The sequence below is a fragment of the Oryzias melastigma genome, linkage group LG8 (assembly GCF_002922805.2).
Source record: "Oryzias melastigma strain HK-1 linkage group LG8, ASM292280v2, whole genome shotgun sequence".
Classification (NCBI taxonomy): Eukaryota; Metazoa; Chordata; class Actinopteri; order Beloniformes; family Adrianichthyidae; genus Oryzias; species Oryzias melastigma.
This window is the reverse complement of record NC_050519.1, coordinates 9,195,845-9,216,590: the sequence shown is the minus strand read 5'-3', so window position 1 is coordinate 9,216,590 and position 20,746 is coordinate 9,195,845. Positions and strand designations below refer to the sequence as shown.

The following is a 20,746-nucleotide window of genomic DNA, read 5'->3' as shown; positions in this document are numbered from 1 at the left end:
GGATTTTTTTTTTTTTTACGTTTTTACCTTTAACCATTAGTAGAAGTCAAATTAGCGAAAAAGTTAGCTTGTTGCTTAATTACTAGCTAAACTCCTAGCCTAAAATTCCTCACTAAACTAAATTCGTCAAAATAGTTAGCCTGTTTCTAAAATAGAAGCTAAAGTCGAAATTAGCCCAAAACGTTAACATGTTGCTGAAATAAAAGTGAAACTCTAAATTAGCCTAAAAAGTCTAGTACATAACAATTAGCCAAAAATGTTAGCATATTGCCAAAATATTTGCTAAACTGCAAATTAGCATAACAAATTTAATTAGAGGCCAACTTCGCCCCCAAAAAGCTAGCTCATTGCTCTATTACTAGCTGAACACATAAGTAGCCTAAAATTCCTCAGTAAACTAAATTAGTCAAAATAGTTAGCCTGTTTCTAAAATAGAAGCTAAATTCTAAATTAGCTTAAAACCCCAGTAAACGAAAAATTAGCTAAAAACGTTAGCATGTTGCTAAAATAATAGCCAATCTCCACATTTTTTAAAATTGCCATTTTGTTTTTCTTCAGCCAGAGAGCATGGAGAGATAAAAGAGCCACATGTGGCTCTGGAGCCGCAGGTTGCAGACCCCTGTTCTAAACCTTATTAAACTAAAATGTAAATGTTTTGCCATTATTTCTTGTTTACTTAATTTAAACTTGATTATCTTGCAAAAACTACAAAAAATCTGGAAAACTTCACCTGCACTCTTCAGAACCAAGTATTTATCTCTGAGTCACACTGGTTGAATTTTTGGTTAAAGATCAACTTTAGATCAGTGAATTCTAACATTCAAAATGAATAAATATCAACCACAAATTATTAAACAAATCTAACTGTTTTAAAATGAATCCTAACACCTCCATTGTTTTGCATTTCTCCCAATTGCCTATATCAGGTCAATTATCCTGATTAGTCAACTCAGCATATTTTGGTTTATTGAAAAAGAAACCAACTCTAATTCCATAAATCCAGAAAAGCATCCATGCAGTTTACCTAGAATATTTTGCCGTCTGTCTAATTCTGTCAGGTGAACTCCCTCTGCCCTCTTTCACATTTCGATAAACTTTCCTTTCTGCTGCTTGGCGGTTTTGTTTGGAAAAATGCATCTTCCTCTAAGTTCTTATGTAAGAACACACACTGTCTGATATATGGACATAATATCAGGAGGTTATCGGCTGGCACAGTCATTTTTTTTTTTCTGCAGAGGTGCTTTCACATATCATAAGTTTTAGAACTGCTCAAAGATAAAATGAGATTTCTCTTTGCAGCAGAAATGTTTTATAAGTGGATGTTTAATTGTTAATTCACAAAAACGTGAAACTTATTAAACTCTTGAGTTTATATGTGCGCCATATAAAAACATTTTGCGCAGATAAAACAAATTACAAAGTATAAAACAATTTATCTTGAAATATAGGAAAATATTTCATATATACTTTCTGTCTTGGCTGCCTGTTGCGTCTTTAGTACTTTTTTTACATCTTTTAGCCAAATTGTTGTCTTGTTCTGCCATGTTCTCCAAACAAGGAGCAGACTCAAATGAATATGTGTCTCTGATCTCACTCTAATTCTTGCTCATCTTCTCCTCTGCAGGAGGCTTCACAGAAGAGTCTAAAATGCAACGAGATGACAGATTACTTCACTTCCACCCTCATGCAGTGATTAAATAACACAGTAAGTCCACAGTCATTTATCAACACAGATTTACCTGCAGAGAGAGACTTAGAATTTGAAACCCATCACTCATGTGAAATAAATGTCAGTCTGCAACGCAGCGAGCATCATTTAGCCACTTGCAGGATTAATTAAGGAATACATAAACACAGATGAAATGCTGCTAAGAAAACAACATCCTTTAGCCGTTTTTTCCTTCAATTCCAGTGATTGATTTTCGTTTCCATTTTTTCTAACCAGTAGACCATAAATAAATGTCACACTGCATAATGGGCATAGTTTATTATTGTGTTATTTCCATGTGATTGTGAATGAGAGTAAACTCAAGCGGGTCTGCAGGTTTATGCTAAATGGCAATCAGGATAAAGAGACTGCCAGCATGGGTTGAGCTCTTGCAGGTTCTCTTTTCATCATTTAAATGGGTTTTCACCAACTTGACAAATAGAGTCCATTTACTCGGGAGAGTAAATGCAAAATGACAAAGCACTGATATGAAGCAACCATCTACTTAATCTTTACTAGTTTTTGAAATGTCCTGAATAATAATTTAATGTAAACAGTTCATTTTTAGAATGTAACTAACTTTGGTTGCTCGTTTTTTGTGTTTGTCCATTTAGGTTGGACAAGTCTGATAATAGACAAAAGTACACAGCACATACTTTGAACTATTTCTCACAAAGAGCTCAGACTGCACAGGGAAGTCTTAGCAACTATCTGCTAAGAGCTGGCAGGAATGCAGCCCTGACTCTGGTTGGCTAACCCGTGAATGGACTCAGTAAAAGTTTAGATCTACCTCAGCTCTTCTGCTGTCAGGGTGCTTTTGTTTGGTTTTCTCCAACCCATTGCTTTTTCTGGTCCACCTTATCCATATTTATGCAATATTTACAATATTTTAGGTCCTGATTCACAATATAGAAATACTCATAAATACAAATATAAGCCTAATTTTCTTTATACATCCTCCATCATGAGAAAAATGCTACAAGAACTTCTTAAAAACACTAAAAACATGATTTTCATCGGAGTGGGACTTTAAACATATTTTCTGATAAGCCTTATGACAGCTTATGGGACAGTCCATTCATAAAGCCATCAGGTTTACACTTGAAGGTCAAAAGGTGAATAGTGAAGTTATGTGTGTATGATGTGTCCCTCCTGTCAGTGATGCTTCTTATCTAACAATTTCTGAGTGACAATTTGCTTTGGCTTGGCATATTATGCAACAGTTAAAGCGAGGCTGCTCTTTCTTTTTCTTTCAAGTTTGACACTCTGCTCCCCTGAGATGGCTCGGCTCCAGTTCTCTGTTCACTGTGATTTATCTCCCCCTCTACTTTGCAAAAGCTGGTTCCTTGGACTCTGGAAACATTAGATTTAGTAATTTTCCAATTAGCAGAAGTCTTTACATGTCTTATCACAGAGCATGTCTCAACTCAATAGTTCTTTTTTTCTCCAGGAATTAATTTCAGGTAGATGGGATTAATTTCCCACAGGTGATCAACCGCATGAATTGTTAAGGATATCCTCTATTAGATAATCTTTGACTTTATAAAACTCAGATGTATGTTGAGGTGAAAATTGTTTCAGCTGATCACACATGTCACAGCATGAGCCATTTCTGTCAGTTTGATGAATTCTTTGCATGAGCAGTTGATCTGTGTAGCATAGCAATCATTTTCTGAGGTACTCAGAAGTCTATTTAACCAATTGATTGCAGTGTCATGACAGTTTCCTATGTGTTGACCATGTTATCATCTTTAGCCAGTTTCTTTTTAAAGCTTCTTGATTTAAAAAAAATATATAATTGCAAATACATATGTATATTATAAAACATTTTTACACAATTCTGTAATTTTCCTTTCTTATAAAAAAAGAAGTATTTGTCTGTAGTAAAATTGAATCTTGAAACAAGCAAGATCTGACTAAAGTAGAGATTTGTTAGCTAATGAGTGCACAATAATAAATCTTCCTGATTTTAAGTAATGGCTTCCAGTCAGGTGTGCCTGCAGCTAAACTAATCACGCTGACCAACCATGCGTTGTCCTGCTAACAGTCAATAACCTCTAACCTGCAGGGATTCTGCCTGTGGCCTCACTTTTCAGGCTCCTGCCTCAACACACCTGGCTGGCGCGTGCACGGTGTTTCCTGCAAAAAAATCAAAACTTTTGTGTTCAGGAGGAAGAGTGCCGAACCGTACATCACCTCCGAGGTTAAAGACTGCTCTTGAGAACCGAGACCTAACAAATTATCTCGCGTGATAAAGGTGATTTACGGCTGAGTTTTCCGCCGGCGCACCGCGCGCTCGTGCGTCTTAGCGCACCGTCACGTGGGGGGAAAAAGGAGGAGGAGGTGGAGAACGGAGGGAGGGAGTGATGGTGAGATTGAATGAGAGAGATAGAGCGAAACTTGGACGAGCCATCACAGCCTAACTTTTCCCAACAATCAAGGAAGTGGACTACACGGCGTGTGCGTCTGTTATCCACGAGTTTGCACCGGCAGAGGTGCTGCAGTGGGAGGCTGTGGCTGCAGAAGCAGACCGGGGTCCCTGCTTTAAAGGATGGACCACCAAACAAGGACCACGTCTTGCTGGACAATACTTTTTCTATTCATCCTACGTCCTTTAGCGACGAGTCAAACTGGTAAAGTATAGTTAAAAAAAGAAAAACTTCTAAAAAGTTGTATGTCATTAATCAAAAACTGCAGAATGGATTTATTTTAAGAATATTTGCAGGTATTTTTTATTCGTAACTTAAGCACAATTTAATTCATAATTTAAAATATATATATAAATGTCCAGATGGATTAATTTTCTTGTATTTGAGTTTTTTGTAAATGTGAGGATGTTGCAGCTTGTAGAGGAGTTGCTTAAGGCTATAAAAAAGAAGTGAGTTGGAATTGCTTTCGGAAGTTGCCAAAAAGTCTTGGAAGTGTCAGCAATTATTCTGGATTTTCTCTTGCGCATGTGCACTCAAAACCCGAATCAACTGTTGCGCTTCGATCGACCACTTCTTGGATCGGCGTGCGCTATAGGCAGCAGGTGCGGTCAGGGAGGTCATGTTGGAGTGATGTCATGTTGGAGTTTGCCTGTGACCGACGTCAGTTTACCGTGAAAACGTTTAACGTGGGCTCGAGAGGGAATGGCTCGAACCCTGAAAAGATCAGAGCGGATTAAAATTCCTGTCATGGATCTGTTTAATATTCCCCCATAAGTCTCAGTGAAGGAGCTTTGCACAAACACTCTGGCTGCCATGTTCCAAATGAAGTGATATTTTTGACACGTTTCCTTCTAACATCAGCTCCTATTTCTTGGTTGGGATTCTTTAAATTAGAGCTCCACTACTTCTTTTTTTTCATTTCTTATGTGTTGGTCACTGTCAAACAGATGTGGATGTCCTGGAATCCACTTCAATTGTAAAGATGTGCACCACATTTTTGTCCTGTTTCATTGAGTCCAGTTCTGTCACCCACACAGACCCTCTTATTTTATCCCAGATGCTGCAGTTCAGAAAATCCCAGTGAGAGGAGTGTGTCTCAAAGTGGAAGTTGTGGTTGTTGTAGATGTTGCATTTGCTTGACTTTGCACATGCACACATGTTGCATCTGGCAACATTTGCTGGACGTCGTAGACTGAAATGAAACAATGAAAGAGAGACGTGAGCTTGCAGACCCAGATCATGTCTGAGTGGCACAGTGGTGGCTGTGTTAATGAGAGGCTGTGCAGCAAGACGAATTGAAAGTGAATCAAACATATGGTGCTGCAGATAACCAAGTTTTTAGATATGGGCTTCTGGTTGATGATGCCTTTGTGTCTTTGAATGTTGCGCACAAACATGTGTGTATTACAGTCAACAAATGTTTTCCCATGTGTCCTCTGTATGTGTTTGAGAGAGATGAGAGAGCGCTTTGTACTGGTATTGACAGACAGGAAGTGAGACATTCTTGTGCATATGCATAGCTCATTTTTTTCCAGTCTAAATCTTCTGTTCTGTAGCCTCAACACATTTGCGTTGTTTTCTTTTCTTGCTTTTATTTATTTATTTTTTTGGTCTTTCAATCAAAGTCTTATTTTACAGGATCTACATCTTTGTGTAAACCATCTTCTTCCCTCTTTGTGTGCCCTGCCTCATCTTTGATAGCTTCTATGACAGCGGGAATTTTAATCCCAGCCTCCTATAGGTTCCTATTGGATGACAAGAAGTCTTTGATTATGCAACATATTACGGAAAAGAAAGACAACTGAAGAAACTCGCTAAAGTTGGCACAATTAAGATTAGAAAAATACGTATTCTGTAAAATGCTGCTGCTATGATCTCTCAAATCATCAACTGCTTCTCTGACTTTTTGATGAGCTAAACCATTTGGAATTCCTCCAAGTCTTTAATATGCAGAAAAGATGCTTAAACACTTTGTGGCGCCTGACAGCAATCTATAGTATTAAACACATCTGGTTTCCAGAAATTTCCCTTCCCCTCAGGCTTCATGGCTCTGTCGTTCTGATCACTGGAAGCCCCGAGCAGCTTTCTGTGGGACTGCTTGGAGATGCTTCCTGTGGAATTGCAATGAGCAGACATCAGAAGAGCGTATCCTCTTCCTCCTTATCCCACTTCATGGCCCTCACCCATCAAATGCACTTGAAGAGGGCTGGATGAGTCTAAACTTTATATTGTGATCCAGCTCATGATTTTCTATTCGCTAAAAGTTCAATAGACTGATGCTTGTGTCTGAGTGTGCCATCTATGGTGTTCAGCTTTGATTTTGCCAACTCCTACAATGAAGTTAGACTTTATAATAACTGTCTTGTCTCAGACTCCAAATGACAGCTTAGGGCTGGAACTTGAATAGGCTTGTATTCCTGAAATGGGGTCTAACCACTTTAGTTGCGTTATGTTGCATAGTTTTAAGGATCTGCAGTGATTTCTACAACTTAAAAGAACAAATCTGTGTTTTGTTTCTTTGTGAAACTCTTGTTCGGCACCGGGCCTTGAGGGGCAGGTGTTTTCTCTGCGGGCCGAGCAGCTTTTGGCCTGTCAGCTCATCATGCCGTGAGCAACACAAGCTGTTGAGAGTGAAGAATGTGGTGCTGATGCAAACTGGGAATAAATGACCAGATAACACTTGAGCACCAAAATGTATCCGGTGGTAAATATTTTCTGTGGATTTTAGGTTTGCAGTAAAATGGGCATACTAGACAAACTGTTTTTATATTATTTTTATTTTGCTTCAGGTTGATGCAATCGGTTGTCATATTTATTGCTTGAAATGTTGACATCTCTGAATAGTAATGCAAAGTTCAAATGTCAGAGCCTTTCCTCTGCTTATCTCAGGGTGTGGCTCTCAATACTATGGGAATATCCTACTGCCTACTTTTCTTGTTTGCTTCATTTCTTGTTAAAATCCCCCCAAGTCCCAGATGCAATAGCTTTTGACAGTGTAATACTGTGCGTCTGAGTGGGTTTTTTTTTTTTTTTCAGGCAAGGCTTGGAGTGTAGGTGGTGTGAGTCATAAAGCATGTCCTGAGAGACATTTGCTTAAGAACACAGAGAACACATTATGTCCATGTATGACTGAAATCATGCTGAACAGTGCGACCTCAGGGCACGAGGAGAATGGCTCAAGAGTCACAGACGACATAAAGAGGGAGACAGTTTGGTGGCATTTCTGGGTTATAGAGCCGAGTCTGTGAGAAGGCTTTCTCAGCTTCTTTCTGCCAGGAAAACTGTGCCTGTCACTGCTGCATGATAGTTGTTGCTACACAACAGCACACAACATTTATTTCAGAGGGAATGCATTTTTTACATTCGTGGGAATGACTTAATGATCAGAGTCAAATCAAACCAACACATGCTGGAGTAGAAATGATGGATATTTTAGTTCCTTACAAAATATTTTCACCTCTGATGGGATTGGAAAACTCCCTGAATCACTGGTCCTGGGAGGTTCTCAGATTATTTTTAAGACTAGCTGATCCTTGGCCTTGGAGGATGGGAACATTTTTGTTTTTGTTGGCCGTGTCCACGTTTGTGCTCAAGTTTGACTCGTCCACTTTTCTTAGATTCCTGTTGAAGAAACATAATCTGACAGGTGAGGCGAGGACATGAATGCTACAGGTAATGAGATGCAAGCTAAACATGTTTAAACAGTCAGTGCTGGAGGAAGAGGCCGCTGCATTTGGCAGAACTCAAGTCGACTAATGAATCCAAAGGAAAGAAAAGATTTTTTTTTAGAGCTCATTGAATAAATGCAAACCTCTTATGGTATTCTTTGATCATATATTTTTTCTGTCAAGAGAGTGGACATAGTAAAAGAGGGATTGTATAAATCACAACATGTGACTTTTTAGTTGTTTTGGTCAAACTATTCCTTGTCAACTGAATGCGTTGACCAATTCAGCTGGATGCCTATCATTCTTTGCACATTTAATTACAGATAATTGTAAAAAGTGGTTTCTGCTGCTTGACTCAGCATTGTGCCTCTGGCATGGCTGTCTGCTCAAATTGTTCTTGTGTTTTTATGTGTTGTTGGTCAGAGGTTAAGGATCTCCTGTCTGCCCAGAGCTGAAACCTGTTTAGAGCATGGCAATGCTTTACTTCAAAACAAAAATACTTATTTTTATGAGTCATAAAAGGGTCATTTTCCTGCATAATAATAATTTTCGTGTTATTAATCCAGCAGACGTGAAAAATAAGTGTATTTTCTCATTTTCCTATTCATAATCTTCTTTTTTAAAAGGTTATACAATTATATATTGTTGATATGTAATTGTGCTTTTTAGTAATAATAAAGTCACAATACTTCTGTTTGAGAACTTTTCCAAAAGCATTGCTCTTTTGGGAAGAGGATTAAACTGACAAAACTTTTGACCCAAAGACTTTTGAACTCAGCTAACCCTTGAAAATTGCAAATATTGAATAAAAAATATATTTTTTAATCAACTTAGTTCAAATTTTTTTTTAAACATAAACTTTAGCAATAACTTGATTAATTTGATTTATTTTAGTTATATTTAGTTAATATTCTTTTTTAATCTCAAGACTTTTGAAATACAAATGTTTTTTAGATTACAAAGAGCTATTTTTTTCTTTTTTTTACTTTTAGAAACTCATATTAAATAGGACATTTCTACATATATATAGATCTGTCGACTAAATATTATTTTTCCTGCTATGAGTTTTGGCAATATTTTAAATGTAATTATTGTTTTCTAATGAGCAAGCAAACATTTTCATAGCTGTAAACAATCTCAAATGAAAACACATGTTTTTCTTTCCCACACCCACAAAATTAGTTAAACAAAACTTGGTTGGAAATTGTGTAATAACACAGTAATCACAGTCTGCTGTGTCATGTCAAAAACGAGCTACTGAAAAAACGATGAGCAAATAAAAGCCTTTCTCCACTTATCATTGTCACTTCTTCAGGTGTTTATTAACAGTTGACAGCAACGGTTTGTTTACTACTTTGTGTACTTCAGTGTTATGAATATCTCTGAAGAGATGCATTGCTTCAAATATGGGAATGACACATCAATCTTGATCCTGCTGTGATGAAATATAACAAAAATGCATTCTAGAGAAAATAAAACACAATAATTCAGTAGTTAAAATGTGCCAATAGGATGAGCACATTAAGCAAAAATGAATTCAACAAATGACATTTACATCTGGGAAAAGTCTGACAGGAATACATTAAAATTATCAAAGAAATGAAACCAAGTCACAGTTTATTCGACATGTTTTTCTTGGTTGCATTTGAGCAAGAAAGATTTAGGATGCAACAGAAGAAAAATCTTAATTTTTAGAAGAAAAAAAGACATTTTATCATAAATGTAGAGGGAGCCAACTTTGTTATAGAGCTCACAGTGATTGGATTATTATTTTTTTTTAATTTAACTAAAATTTGATATAATTTAAGCTTTACCCACACTCAAAAATACCTTAATAACAGATTTTAAGTGCTTTTATTGAAATCTTGTTACTTAGTTTGAATGATTTCGGATAATCAGAGTAGAAAATTGGTAGATAATACCCCACATTGATCGCTCAGAGAAGGTGTACCGTTGGTTCTATGCTAATGGATCAGAGAGGCAGCTCTTAACACTTGGAAACTGTGTCACCAATGACTGACATGTTAAATATTTAACTCAGACTACAGCGGATGCATCCATCAGAGGAACAGAAGGAAACACGATTGGCTTTCTAGGTTATCTTTTTGCAAAGTTTATATCTTGTGATTAATTATCTATATTATTGCATAAATCCAACCTTTTTTTAACTTTAATAATTCGTAAAGTATTGTAAGTATTTGTCAGTTCATATTTTTTGTTAGGATCTTTTTAGTGTGTTTAACAACCAACAATACACAGAAGTGGTTAAACTTTTATTTTCTTAGATTTAAATATTTTCAGCTAAATTTCATTGAAAATAATTAAAAAGTGGGATTTGTTTAGTATTGATTTTAATTTATTTACCTATTATTGTATAGTCAAGAAGTCTTTTAGACTTTATTTAAAGTTGGATCAATCAATAGTGATTTAAAGTCATATCAAATATTTGGTTTGAACCTGAAAATTATACAGAAAAAAACTTTTACAGTGGTATGTGGTATTTATATTTCATGGATTTTCTTTATTTCTATATTTTCTTCAAAGCTGTTTTCAAAACCACTAGAATTGAGTCTGAGTTTAAAAACTGTTGAGGCCACTTTGGACAAATACTGTCTGCTTAGCAAATAATAAATAATGCCATAAAAAGTAATTTCCAGTTTTTCTGCAAGCATCGTCAGTCCACTTTCTCTGTTTAATTAACAAGGAGAAGAATAGGCGAGCTCTGGGCAGCAAGAGCTGCAGGAGGCAATTCGGGTTTAGGATCCTCATTTGAGATGCCTGGAATGCTAAGTGCTGAGTGGCTCTTTGCAGCAGCTGGTCAGAGACCAGCTCTGCACAAAGCTCTGATCCTTGATAACGCTCAGCACAGCACTTTATCAACAAAAAACCCTTAATAAATAATTTTTAAAAAGAAAAAAAAAACAATATTTGCTGCACAAAATAAATCCACCAAAACACATGTATTTTTTATTGATTTTATTTTTGTAAAAAAGACAGAAGTGAGTTAATTTTTAGGACTTTTTATAACTCTAATGTCTAAAAATGTTGTTTAATGGCTTGTAATCTGTTTGATTCTCCTTTTTTATGTGCAGAATGCCTGATTTACAGGGAATTGCATTGAAATGAAAGAAGTCAGCTGATCATCAGAAATGTTTCACTCCCTAAAACAACAGTTTTTGATGGTTGGAAGCAAAAGTTGCTGACTTGCTTGGGGATACAGCAGTGAGAATGAATGATTCTTCACCATAGCTTTATTTAGTCATCTCTCTTTTGGGCCAGAAGAGGATTTAGTTGGTGACAAATACGACATGGAAGGGTTGTTGGTGCAGAGTGTGCAGGTGTCAGCTGTCAGGTGTGTGCTACTGAAGGATTATTGGTTAGACTGTGTACCACCCCTACCCTATAATAAACCCTGCAGAAGCCTGGCCACCTGCCGCCACATCTCAGTGGAGCTTGTCTCTTCCGACTTCTAGGAAGCAGGAAGGCACCACACTTTAAAAACCAGCTTCCAGCCACACTAAACCCTGCTTTTCAGCTGAGCCAGACAAAGGAGGGCTGTCACATTTGTAAGATTTGGATGTTAAACTGACAGGAGCAATAGAATACTGCTGCCATCTGCTATGAGCCTCACTCCATCACAAGTGTTTCAAAGAATTTTCTACTCACTGATGGAAATGAAAATAAACAGACGGCAAGAAATAAACCTGTTTCAAAGCCTGTCGAGCTGTAGTTGTGGCATGAAGCAACTTCCATATTTTTTCCCCGGGATCTGCTCTGTAAAAATCGACAGATGGTTAATTTATTTTTCTCCTCTCCATTCCCAGCTGATCCCATTGATGTTCTGCGAGCGCTGGAGCTTTCAGAGAACATGGAGGGGGTGTCCTTGGAGGCCGGCCTCTGCACCAGCAGGAGGGGCACTGATGAGACGGACATGGCTTACAACATCAAAAAGATCCAGCTCAGCGCACCCACTAAACAGCTATTCCCCGGTATTGGCTTGATACTTTCCTAAAAGACCGCATACAGAATATCCTTTTATTCCACTTGAGCAATAAAATGATTCAAGATTCCTCCCAAAAAAGGAAGAAAGCATTAAAATGTATAGCGTTTATGATGGATTTTCCTCTCAGTAAAGTCTTCAGAAATGACTGAACTCCACTTTCTTCTCCTTATCTTTATCCATGTTTCACCAGCAGCAGGCTGTCTGTGTGTGTTATAAAAGTGTCTGTTCCCTGTTGTGCTCTTCTATTTATGACTTAACAACTTCCTCTCCTTCCCTCTCCTCTCCTCTCCTTCACTGCTCATAGATTCCAGATTTCCTGAGAATTTCTCTCTGATGACGACCGTTCGAGCTAAAAAGGGCTCCCAAGTTTTTGTGCTTTCGGTGTACAATGACGAGGGGGTGCAGCAGCTGGGGCTAGAAGTGGGGCGGTCGCCTGTGTTCTTGTATGAGGACCAGCATGGGCAGCCAAGTCCAGATTTATACCCCATCTTCAAGAGGATCAGCCTGGCTGATGGAAAGTGGGTAGTAAGAGGTCGTATGAACTCCACTGACCCAGACATCTGTTCATCAGAGCTGCTGACACATGTCCAGTCATGACTAAATGCACTCATCCTGATATTCTGTAATCTTTCATAAACGTCTGAGTGGAGGCTGACCTTTCTGGTGCCAGTCTGGGTTAAATCTTAACCTGAACATTTTTTCCCCATTACTCATCCAGATGGCACAGGATAGCCTACAGTGTGTTGGACAAGACTGTGACCCTTCACCTTGATTGTGAAAGGGTAGAGTCTGTGGATCTGCCGCGAGGGGACGGCGCTGTCGTCAGCACTGATGGAGTGACTGTGTTTGGAACGCGGCTGCTGGATGAAGAGGTTTTTGAGGTATGCTGCAATGAAAGTGATTAAGTCTCTGTTGCTCATTCGGAGGCACATTCTTATCAAGCCCTGGTCTGTTTGAGTGTGAGTGTGGGCAGTACTGTTGCAGGTCTGGCTGGACAGATAGTGAGATTAGGCACTTTTGATGTGCTATCTGCTGTGGCCAAACAATGCAGCCGATGCAGGGAGGGTTTTAGCCAAATAATCTGACAAAGCTCAGAAATCCTTTTTAGAATCATTTTTAATTAATACCATTTATTCATGTGGGATTGATTATTTCTGTGTTCCCATATCTGGAGTGATAGATGGGTTCTATCAAAGCAGAAGCAGTTGTTGGTCATTACTAATTAGTTTCCCCTTAATTTTTTTTTTCACATTAAAATCTCACTCGTCTTTTGGTCTATTTTAAAAGTATTCCTGGTGGTCTTTTAATTATGATTGTTTTTTTTTTTTTTGGCTTAAATCAATAAACTTGTGTCATTTTCTTGGATGTAGTTTCTGCAGAGTGACAGTAAATTGTAATCATCAGCACTCTGTTTACACTCTCTGCTGTTAGCTGTTAGCTTACAGTCCCTCACAACCCCAGCGTATCATTATCAGTGCAACAATAATGGCGAGAAATATTGGAGCTATGCATCAGATAGCAGGGAGCTTGCCATAGTTACATCAGGGCTACAAGCTTTTACCAATGACGTTTTTGCGACTGTTCTGGATTCATGATGATTTAAATAAAGAAATACCCGGAAATGCAATTTAAGCTTAATTTTCTTAATATATGTCCTCCATCATGAGAAAAATAATACAAGAACATGTTAATATATTCATTTTTCATTGGAGTGGGTCTTTAAACAAACTTTATTTTGAAGATTAAACAACATTCTTCTGTATTGAGTGTATTACCACATACAGTGTATTACTAACAACATCAAACAACATTTAAAATCAACGGAGTATTGGCAGTAGCTTAAGCTGCAGTTTGGATTTTACGACTGACAGCATATATTAACAGAACACACTCAGGATGTGGGGTGGTGGGGGTCCCGCTTACTAGCAGGTGCTAAAAGAACAAAAAGCAGAGGAGATAATGATATACATCACAGAGAGCAGCATGACGGAAGTCTTCTGTTCGGACTTGCCTAAACTCATTTCCCTTTGATACTTAGCCCGTACATGACACATTATCTTTGGATTTTGGATTTGTCCTGAAAGACTGGTGATGTATCGCTCCGTCCTGGCCAGGGCTGTGTCTTTGTGGAGGTTCAATCTGTTCTATTCGTGAAACATGCATGCCAGGTAGATGCTAAATTACTTTTCGGAGTAAGCACGGAGGGGGCTGCGGCTTTCTGATTGAGTTGGGACCTGTTCAGGGTGTAGTCTGCTTCTTGGCCAGTGATGGATGGGATAGACTCCAGTCGACCCCTGTGACATTCAACAGTAAAATGCATGCAGAGATAAACAACTGATGTTTTTTTTGGCTGTAAATCTTCTAAGTTAATCAGATTGTGCATAACCATTTCAACATTAAAAGATCGATAATAATCATAACCTGAATGTATGCAGTCTGAACAAGCTGGAGAAGGTTATTGCATGTCTAAATAGGTCAAATAATGTACTCAAGTGTAAACATTTGCCTTTATAGTACGCTAAAGAAAATTCAAATTAGGCAAGGAGTGATTCTAGTTTCTCTTCTCCACAGGTTTAACCTTTACCGTCAGTCATCTTTTGTATTTGACATAACTGTACGCAACCCCATACCCACTGTCACTCCCAATGAGGCTCCACTAAATCTCTCACCCCCAGCATGAAATTAAGATCAGCTAAAGCATTGGATGTCCTCAGGGTTCTTCGTCTGCTCAGCAATGGAGCTGGAAAAAAAGTGAAATAGAAGTCCTAAAACATATTTAGTTTTACAGTGAGTGGCAAGTTTGAATAACTTCCTTCCAGTCTTCTGTTGTCTATTTTTTTTTCCAGGGAGTTAATTGTGTTTTAACCTCTGAAAATAAAGAGAATGTTCCTGTTAATCTTTAAATATTTGACATTTGAAGCTGTTTTAAAAGCTGAATGACAATAATAGATCAAAACAATAATAATGTACGACAAGACAGCCAACATTTATTGATTTCCTGTATCAATGAATGTAGATTTAGGGGAAAATATATTAAACAAATAAAGTTTAATACTTTTCCTCAAAAATAGCATTTTTATCTACAATAAAATGCTTACTTTGAAACTCTCCAGAAGCAGGTGCAGTCTTGTTCAAATTTCTGATCTCAGAGCACGAGCATTAAGATTCTTCTGGGGCCTCAATTTCTGTTCCTAAAAGACCCGATTCAAACAACTCTACAGGTCACAAACTCTTTATAACAAGATCAAGTGTTTCAGGTCAGGAGGACGTCTAAAACAAACCAGTGGTTGAGATCTCTTTTTTAGAGTGTCGTGTTAGAAATTCACAACCTCTTTAGGAAACTGTTAAATAAAAACAGATTAAAATATGTTTTTAATTTTAAAATGTGTAACTTTTTTTTCATTTGTTGCTGAACTTTTTTAATTTGGCATTTTCATGTCAATATTTTAACCACGTTTTAACATGTTTTTGCATTAAGCACATTTGTTTGCTTCGTCTAAATGTTTAGGCTTGTTGTTATTTGTTTGAAATATACTTTGAAATCACAATACAGCACAATATTGATCAGAAAACATATATATGTTTACATTTGATTACAAATCAAATAATCACTGGGTTAAAATACAATATAATCACTTTAACTGGATTTTTCTTACCAAGTAATATTAAAATGTGAATATTGTTAAATATAAGAATTTCAGAAATGCATTTTAAAAAGAGAAACAAATTAGAAATATTATCCTTCCATGTAATTTTCACGTCTTTTTGTGAAAATGTTGTTGTTTTTGCACAAATATATCCCTCCATTTTCTAGGTTGTTTACATTTTGTTGTCCAAAATAGTCTTCAGAAGTCTTTTTTCCCTCAGTAGCTTCATGTTACCCATCAGTTGTCTTAACACATGCTGTTTCTGTTTTATTTTTCCTCCCTGTCACACCGTCACTGGCTTACTATTTTATTTGAATCTTTATGTCTAATTTAAACTGAAAAATGTGTTTCCATGTGGGCTGAGTAAAACTGCCTTTCTGGAAATAACTCAGGGCCTTTCAGAAACCTTTAGATGCACTCATTTATCATTCAATATGCATGATCACGATGATGATGGATGAGTGATGGCCGATAATATCCAGAATATTAATGAAATCTATCACCAGAGCTTTTTGGAAGTGCTCACATAAAATTGACAGTTTTTGATTTGCTTGTGGGAAAAAAAAGCATTTTTATTTCTTGTCGAGTTTATTTAGGCATCACTGTGGCACATCTACAGGGGGTGTTTAGCTGGACGCCTTCTTGGAATCTTTTCCCAGGCTCTGGTTCTGGGGGTGAAGCCATGTTCTTTCTGGCCTCGCTCTCCCACTGTGGGAGATCAGTGTGGGAGCTTTGGGACTGTGGTCAGCCGCTAATGTGTCTATTGCTTCCAGACTACGGATTTTTACTGTTTAAACTCAAATTTGTGCTTGCATTTGCAGTAAAACAAATATTAAGTGCTTCTTCTTGGCTGTTGTGTGGCCTGTGTGCCTCCAACGAACAATGGCTGCGTGAAAAAGACCCAGGCCGCTATTTATTTGTCTGGAAAGTCTTAACCAATTTATATCAATTAGCACAGGATTTTAAAAAATGGTTTTGGCACAGAGTTTTAGTCATGTGGAAACAATGGCTTACTATTTTAGAAAAAGAACTAGCACAGACATGATGCGGGACATCTATTCTGTCAGGGTTTGTTTGATCATGTTTGGCCTCAGTAAGGACATCCAAAAGTTTGAGGTCAACCTTCTCTGTGGTGGCATTAGTTGGATTACACAAAATCTATTTAGCTGTTTCCTTTTTTATCCTTTTGGGGCGGCATAGGCTCACTTATTTCACCTTTTCACATGCATCAGAAAACAGCAGAGCTGTTCTACTAACCAGGCTTAGCAGGCAAAGTCGTGGATGACTTGTGAAATCTTATGAGGTGCCATCTTTTCCAGACAGGGCTGCATTACCCAATTTTATACTCTCATCATATCTTTGATGATTCATAGAGCCACTAACATAAATTAAGCTAAAATGCATGTTTCTAAATAACAGAATCTCCCAAGCAAAAGGAAGAAAATAAGAAAGACAAAGCATTACCTTTGATGTGAAGCTGTAATTGGATTAGCTCCTTTTAGCTGTTCTGCTTGCCTCTTTGTCTGTAATCTTGCAGTGCAACAATTTGGCCTTTGGCAAAAAATGTAAAAACAGAAAGGTGGATACAAATGTCTTTCATGTTTGCTGTATTAGGAAAAAACGAAAGTTTAAAATTCATTCCTAAGTTTACAGTTTTGTGCAGCTTTTGCTTTGACATGCATTGCTGGCAGAGCATGATGTGAAAAGACAAAAAATCTGTTCATATTAAGTAACAGAGTAGCAATGTTCTGATATTTTCTTACCTCTGGCTACAAAAACCAATTATAGAGATTGCAGTGGGACTTTAATTACCACACCATCACACAGTTAATCCAACATCAATTCTCAAAAAGGCTGCTTAGCTCTCCTTGGGTAACTTTTCACAAGGCCACATGTTTGCAATGATTTGTCTGTAAAATAGAGTTCTCTCTTTTTTTTGGAATGAGTTTAACTTTTAAAACAGTAAACTCATATCAAATATTTGGTGTTAAAAATTGCTTTCTGTGTAACTGACTTTTCCATGATGTCTAAGGTCATCTCATCTTAATTCGCACCAGCATCACCTTTGCCTGAACATCAAATTATCATTTAAAACCAATTACGTTTGGGCTCTCTTTTTTCCCTTTGTCTAAACATGAGCTAAATTATGCGATGCTACGCCCAGGGTTTTCTATTAATTTAACTTGACTAATGCTTATCACTTTGTCCTGGCTGGTCTTTAATTGGCTCGCTGCACAGAGGCCTTAGTGTGGCCAGCTTGACCTTTCACAGTCTGAGTACCGAGGACTTCAGGCGAACTGAATGTCCTCCTCAAACGGACGTGATAGATTCAAAACAAGGTCATTTTGGGAAGTTAAGGGGAAGCTCTGCTGCAAAGTCATGATACGAAATACAGCAGACTTTTGATTTTTACCTTTACATTAAAAATTAAAATATCTCATAGAAAATTATTTGCTTTGATAAATAATCATTAATTGTTTTTGAATGCATTCTTTAGCACTAATTCAGAAGTGGTGCGATACTGAGGTAAACCTATGACTTCATGATGCATTGCTGTGTTGTGTATGTTTTCTGTGCATTCACACTGGGCATGGTGCTTTTCTTATGGTCATTGAGGAAATATTTAAGTGGAAAACAAAAGTAAGACTGAACCACATGTTTGCTTTTAATTAATTATTTGAATATTGCCTTGGCAGTATTTAAAATTGATGCACGTATCGCCAAGTGAAGTATTGCTATATTTTACTGAACAATATTTTCTTGCATCCCTACTACTTACTGGTGGAAGAGGCTTGGTGCAAATGTCAAAGTAATGCAAACCTCTTGCACCTTTTCACAGTTCTATTCTGATATATGAAAAACTTGGTGTCCTAATTTCATTCAGGCACAAATCGCAATCAATAATATCTACTTTATGATTGTTTTTCAAACGGCTGACACGTTTGTATTTTGAAAAGGACACTACTTCACTATCACTTCTCTGCATTTTGTATGAAGAGCCCACAAATGGTTTTAAAAATGTATGTAGCGAGAATGGGAGAGTTTTGAACGTGGAAACCTGAAATATGCATAAACATAGACATTTCATTCGAGGCGTTTGCTCCTATGCATGTTTCCGAGACTGGTGTAAATGTAGCATTAGACTTTGAGAGGACTGAGTAGCATCAGTTCCACTCCTTATGTCATTACAGTTTGAACTCTTCATATAAAGCGCATATGAATATGGTCATTTCTATGTCTGTAACTTGTTTTTACGACAGACTGTAATAAAGTTCAGTCCTTTGTCTGTACTGTGCAGAAGCTTCCGCTCTTGTTTGTCAATGCTTGCCTGAGTTGATTCATCTTGTTTCAGGGAGACATTCAACAACTTCTCATTGTGGAGGACCCCCATGCTGCTGCCAACTACTGTGTGAACTATATGCCAGACTGTGACTCTGCTTTGCCAACCGTCAGCCAAGTTTCGAAACGGGCTGAGGTCAGTACCGCTACAAAGAGGGAGAGTGTGTCCTTGCGTGTGAGGGGCAGGTGGGGTTTTCTTTTGGTGCACATTTTAATTATCAGCTAGAAAAATATTATTTTTTGTTTTGCTTGGAAATGTACATTTGCTTGTCCCTTTCACAGAAATGTCTCTCTTTCTTAGAGGTCCTGCACTTCATAAAAAGAAAAGCTTCTACATCTTGCACTCATATCCATTTTCCTCTAGCTATTGAACTTGGCCTGCTGAAGCCCTTGCTTCCTGCAGCCAACAAGTGAAAGGAGAACAAGCTTACATATAATAGAATCTGTGAGGGCCAAAAGTGTTTTTTAGAAAGACACATATAAATGAAGACAGCATAAGCCAGATGTTGTGATAGAAACGTCTATTAAAAATATGGCCAACATGAAAGCATTTCTGATTTTTGCATTTTTATTTTCTGGCAACACATTTATTACACACACCTATAGACAGTGAGCCAAAACCCTATAACTCAAGTTTGAGTTGATATATTATCTCCTCCTTTCCTTAAGGCATGTATAAATCCTGTGATGGATGGAAGAGATAAGAAGAAAGGAGAAGTGTGTGTGTGTGGATGAATTTCATGGGGTTATTGTTAAATTCGGCCTTTGTGCCTTCTGCACGCGACTCATTACATTAATGCAGGTGGTATCACCAAATGATGACAGAGTGGGATCGAGCAGTAGAGTGTGAAACCATTTCAACAGCCACCCATCTTACCCTTATCAGACTGCAGGTGCACAATGAGCTTTCAGTGTGCGGCAAATCAACATCTTTCTCCTGCCTCACTTATTTCATTTGTCTCATTTGAAGCCCTTCCTATTACAGAAAAGCACCATTCTATTTCAAGGCCACTTTTCCTCTGCGAGCAAATGTCACTTTATGTTTGGTCTTGGTTTTTTACAGCTCAGTAGCAATCACAATGGGATGTCTGGCCCTGCAAAGGTGTCACCAGGCCTGAAGCAGGCCGTTTCTATTACTTGTGTTTTTATTCACAGCATTGTTTGTTTTCTCTCCCTCCTCCACCTGTGCCCTCGTCTTGCACCCTGCCTCTCATGAAAGAATGTCCGGCTTGAGCCTGATGCCTTGATGCAAAGTGACCACCCAGCTGAACTCAAGGAGGTGTCTGAAAGGGACAGGAAGGGCAAAAAGCACAAAAAGAAAAGGGGCAAGGGTTCCAAACGCAAAGGCAAGGGCAAGGGCAAAGGCAAAGGCAAAGGCAAGAAGGGGTCCAGAAAGAGAAAACACAAAGAGGAGGACTTGTCTGCAACAGTGCCGGAGTTTCAATCTCAAGAAGCTTTTCAGCCCACGCAGCTTCCAGAAATTAAGACCGTTGAGATCAACCTTCCCACTGAAGCTTTTGACCAGACCATCACTGAGGTGTCCATAAACAAGCCCGATTTCACAACTCAGGCCCCCACTGTGGTGCCCAGCACAGTGCCTGTCACAGAGGTTACTGAGGAGGTAGACACATTTATCAGTAGATGAATTCCTCCTACCACTTGTAGATCTAACCAGTCACCACCTTCTAACCATAGAGAGCACCCCTTCCTCTGCTCACCCTAGTTGTTTTATTTTTGTACCACTAACCAGCACCATTCTAATCACTAGCTGCTCATCACAAATATCAGCATACAAAAATAAAGAAATCAATAAATGTTAAAGTAAATGAATAAATAAACAAAATAAAAAGATAAACTTTGTTTTCATTAAGATAATTTGCAGTAATTATTGTCACTGAATAATTCCTAAATTAACTACAAAAAATAATTTTTAACATTTTTAAAACAAACAA

The 20,746-nt window shown here is 37.8% G+C and overlaps 1 protein-coding gene across 1 annotated transcript in view; it reads left to right on the top strand.

Annotated features, from left to right (window-relative positions):
* The first annotated feature begins 3,886 nt into the window (after positions 1 to 3,886).
* The window catches only part of col5a3a (collagen, type V, alpha 3a), a 41,333-nt gene continuing 24,473 nt past the window's right edge, over positions 3,887 to 20,746 (top strand). The window contains exons 1-6 of the mRNA XM_024271827.2: positions 3,887 to 4,341; positions 11,630 to 11,794; positions 12,113 to 12,326; positions 12,527 to 12,689; positions 18,808 to 18,930; positions 20,014 to 20,415. Of these exons, the coding sequence (XP_024127595.1) occupies positions 4,260 to 4,341; positions 11,630 to 11,794; positions 12,113 to 12,326; positions 12,527 to 12,689; positions 18,808 to 18,930; positions 20,014 to 20,415 (1,149 nt within the window). The 5' untranslated portion in view covers positions 3,887 to 4,259. The remainder of the gene's footprint in view (positions 4,342 to 11,629; positions 11,795 to 12,112; positions 12,327 to 12,526; positions 12,690 to 18,807; positions 18,931 to 20,013; positions 20,416 to 20,746) is intronic.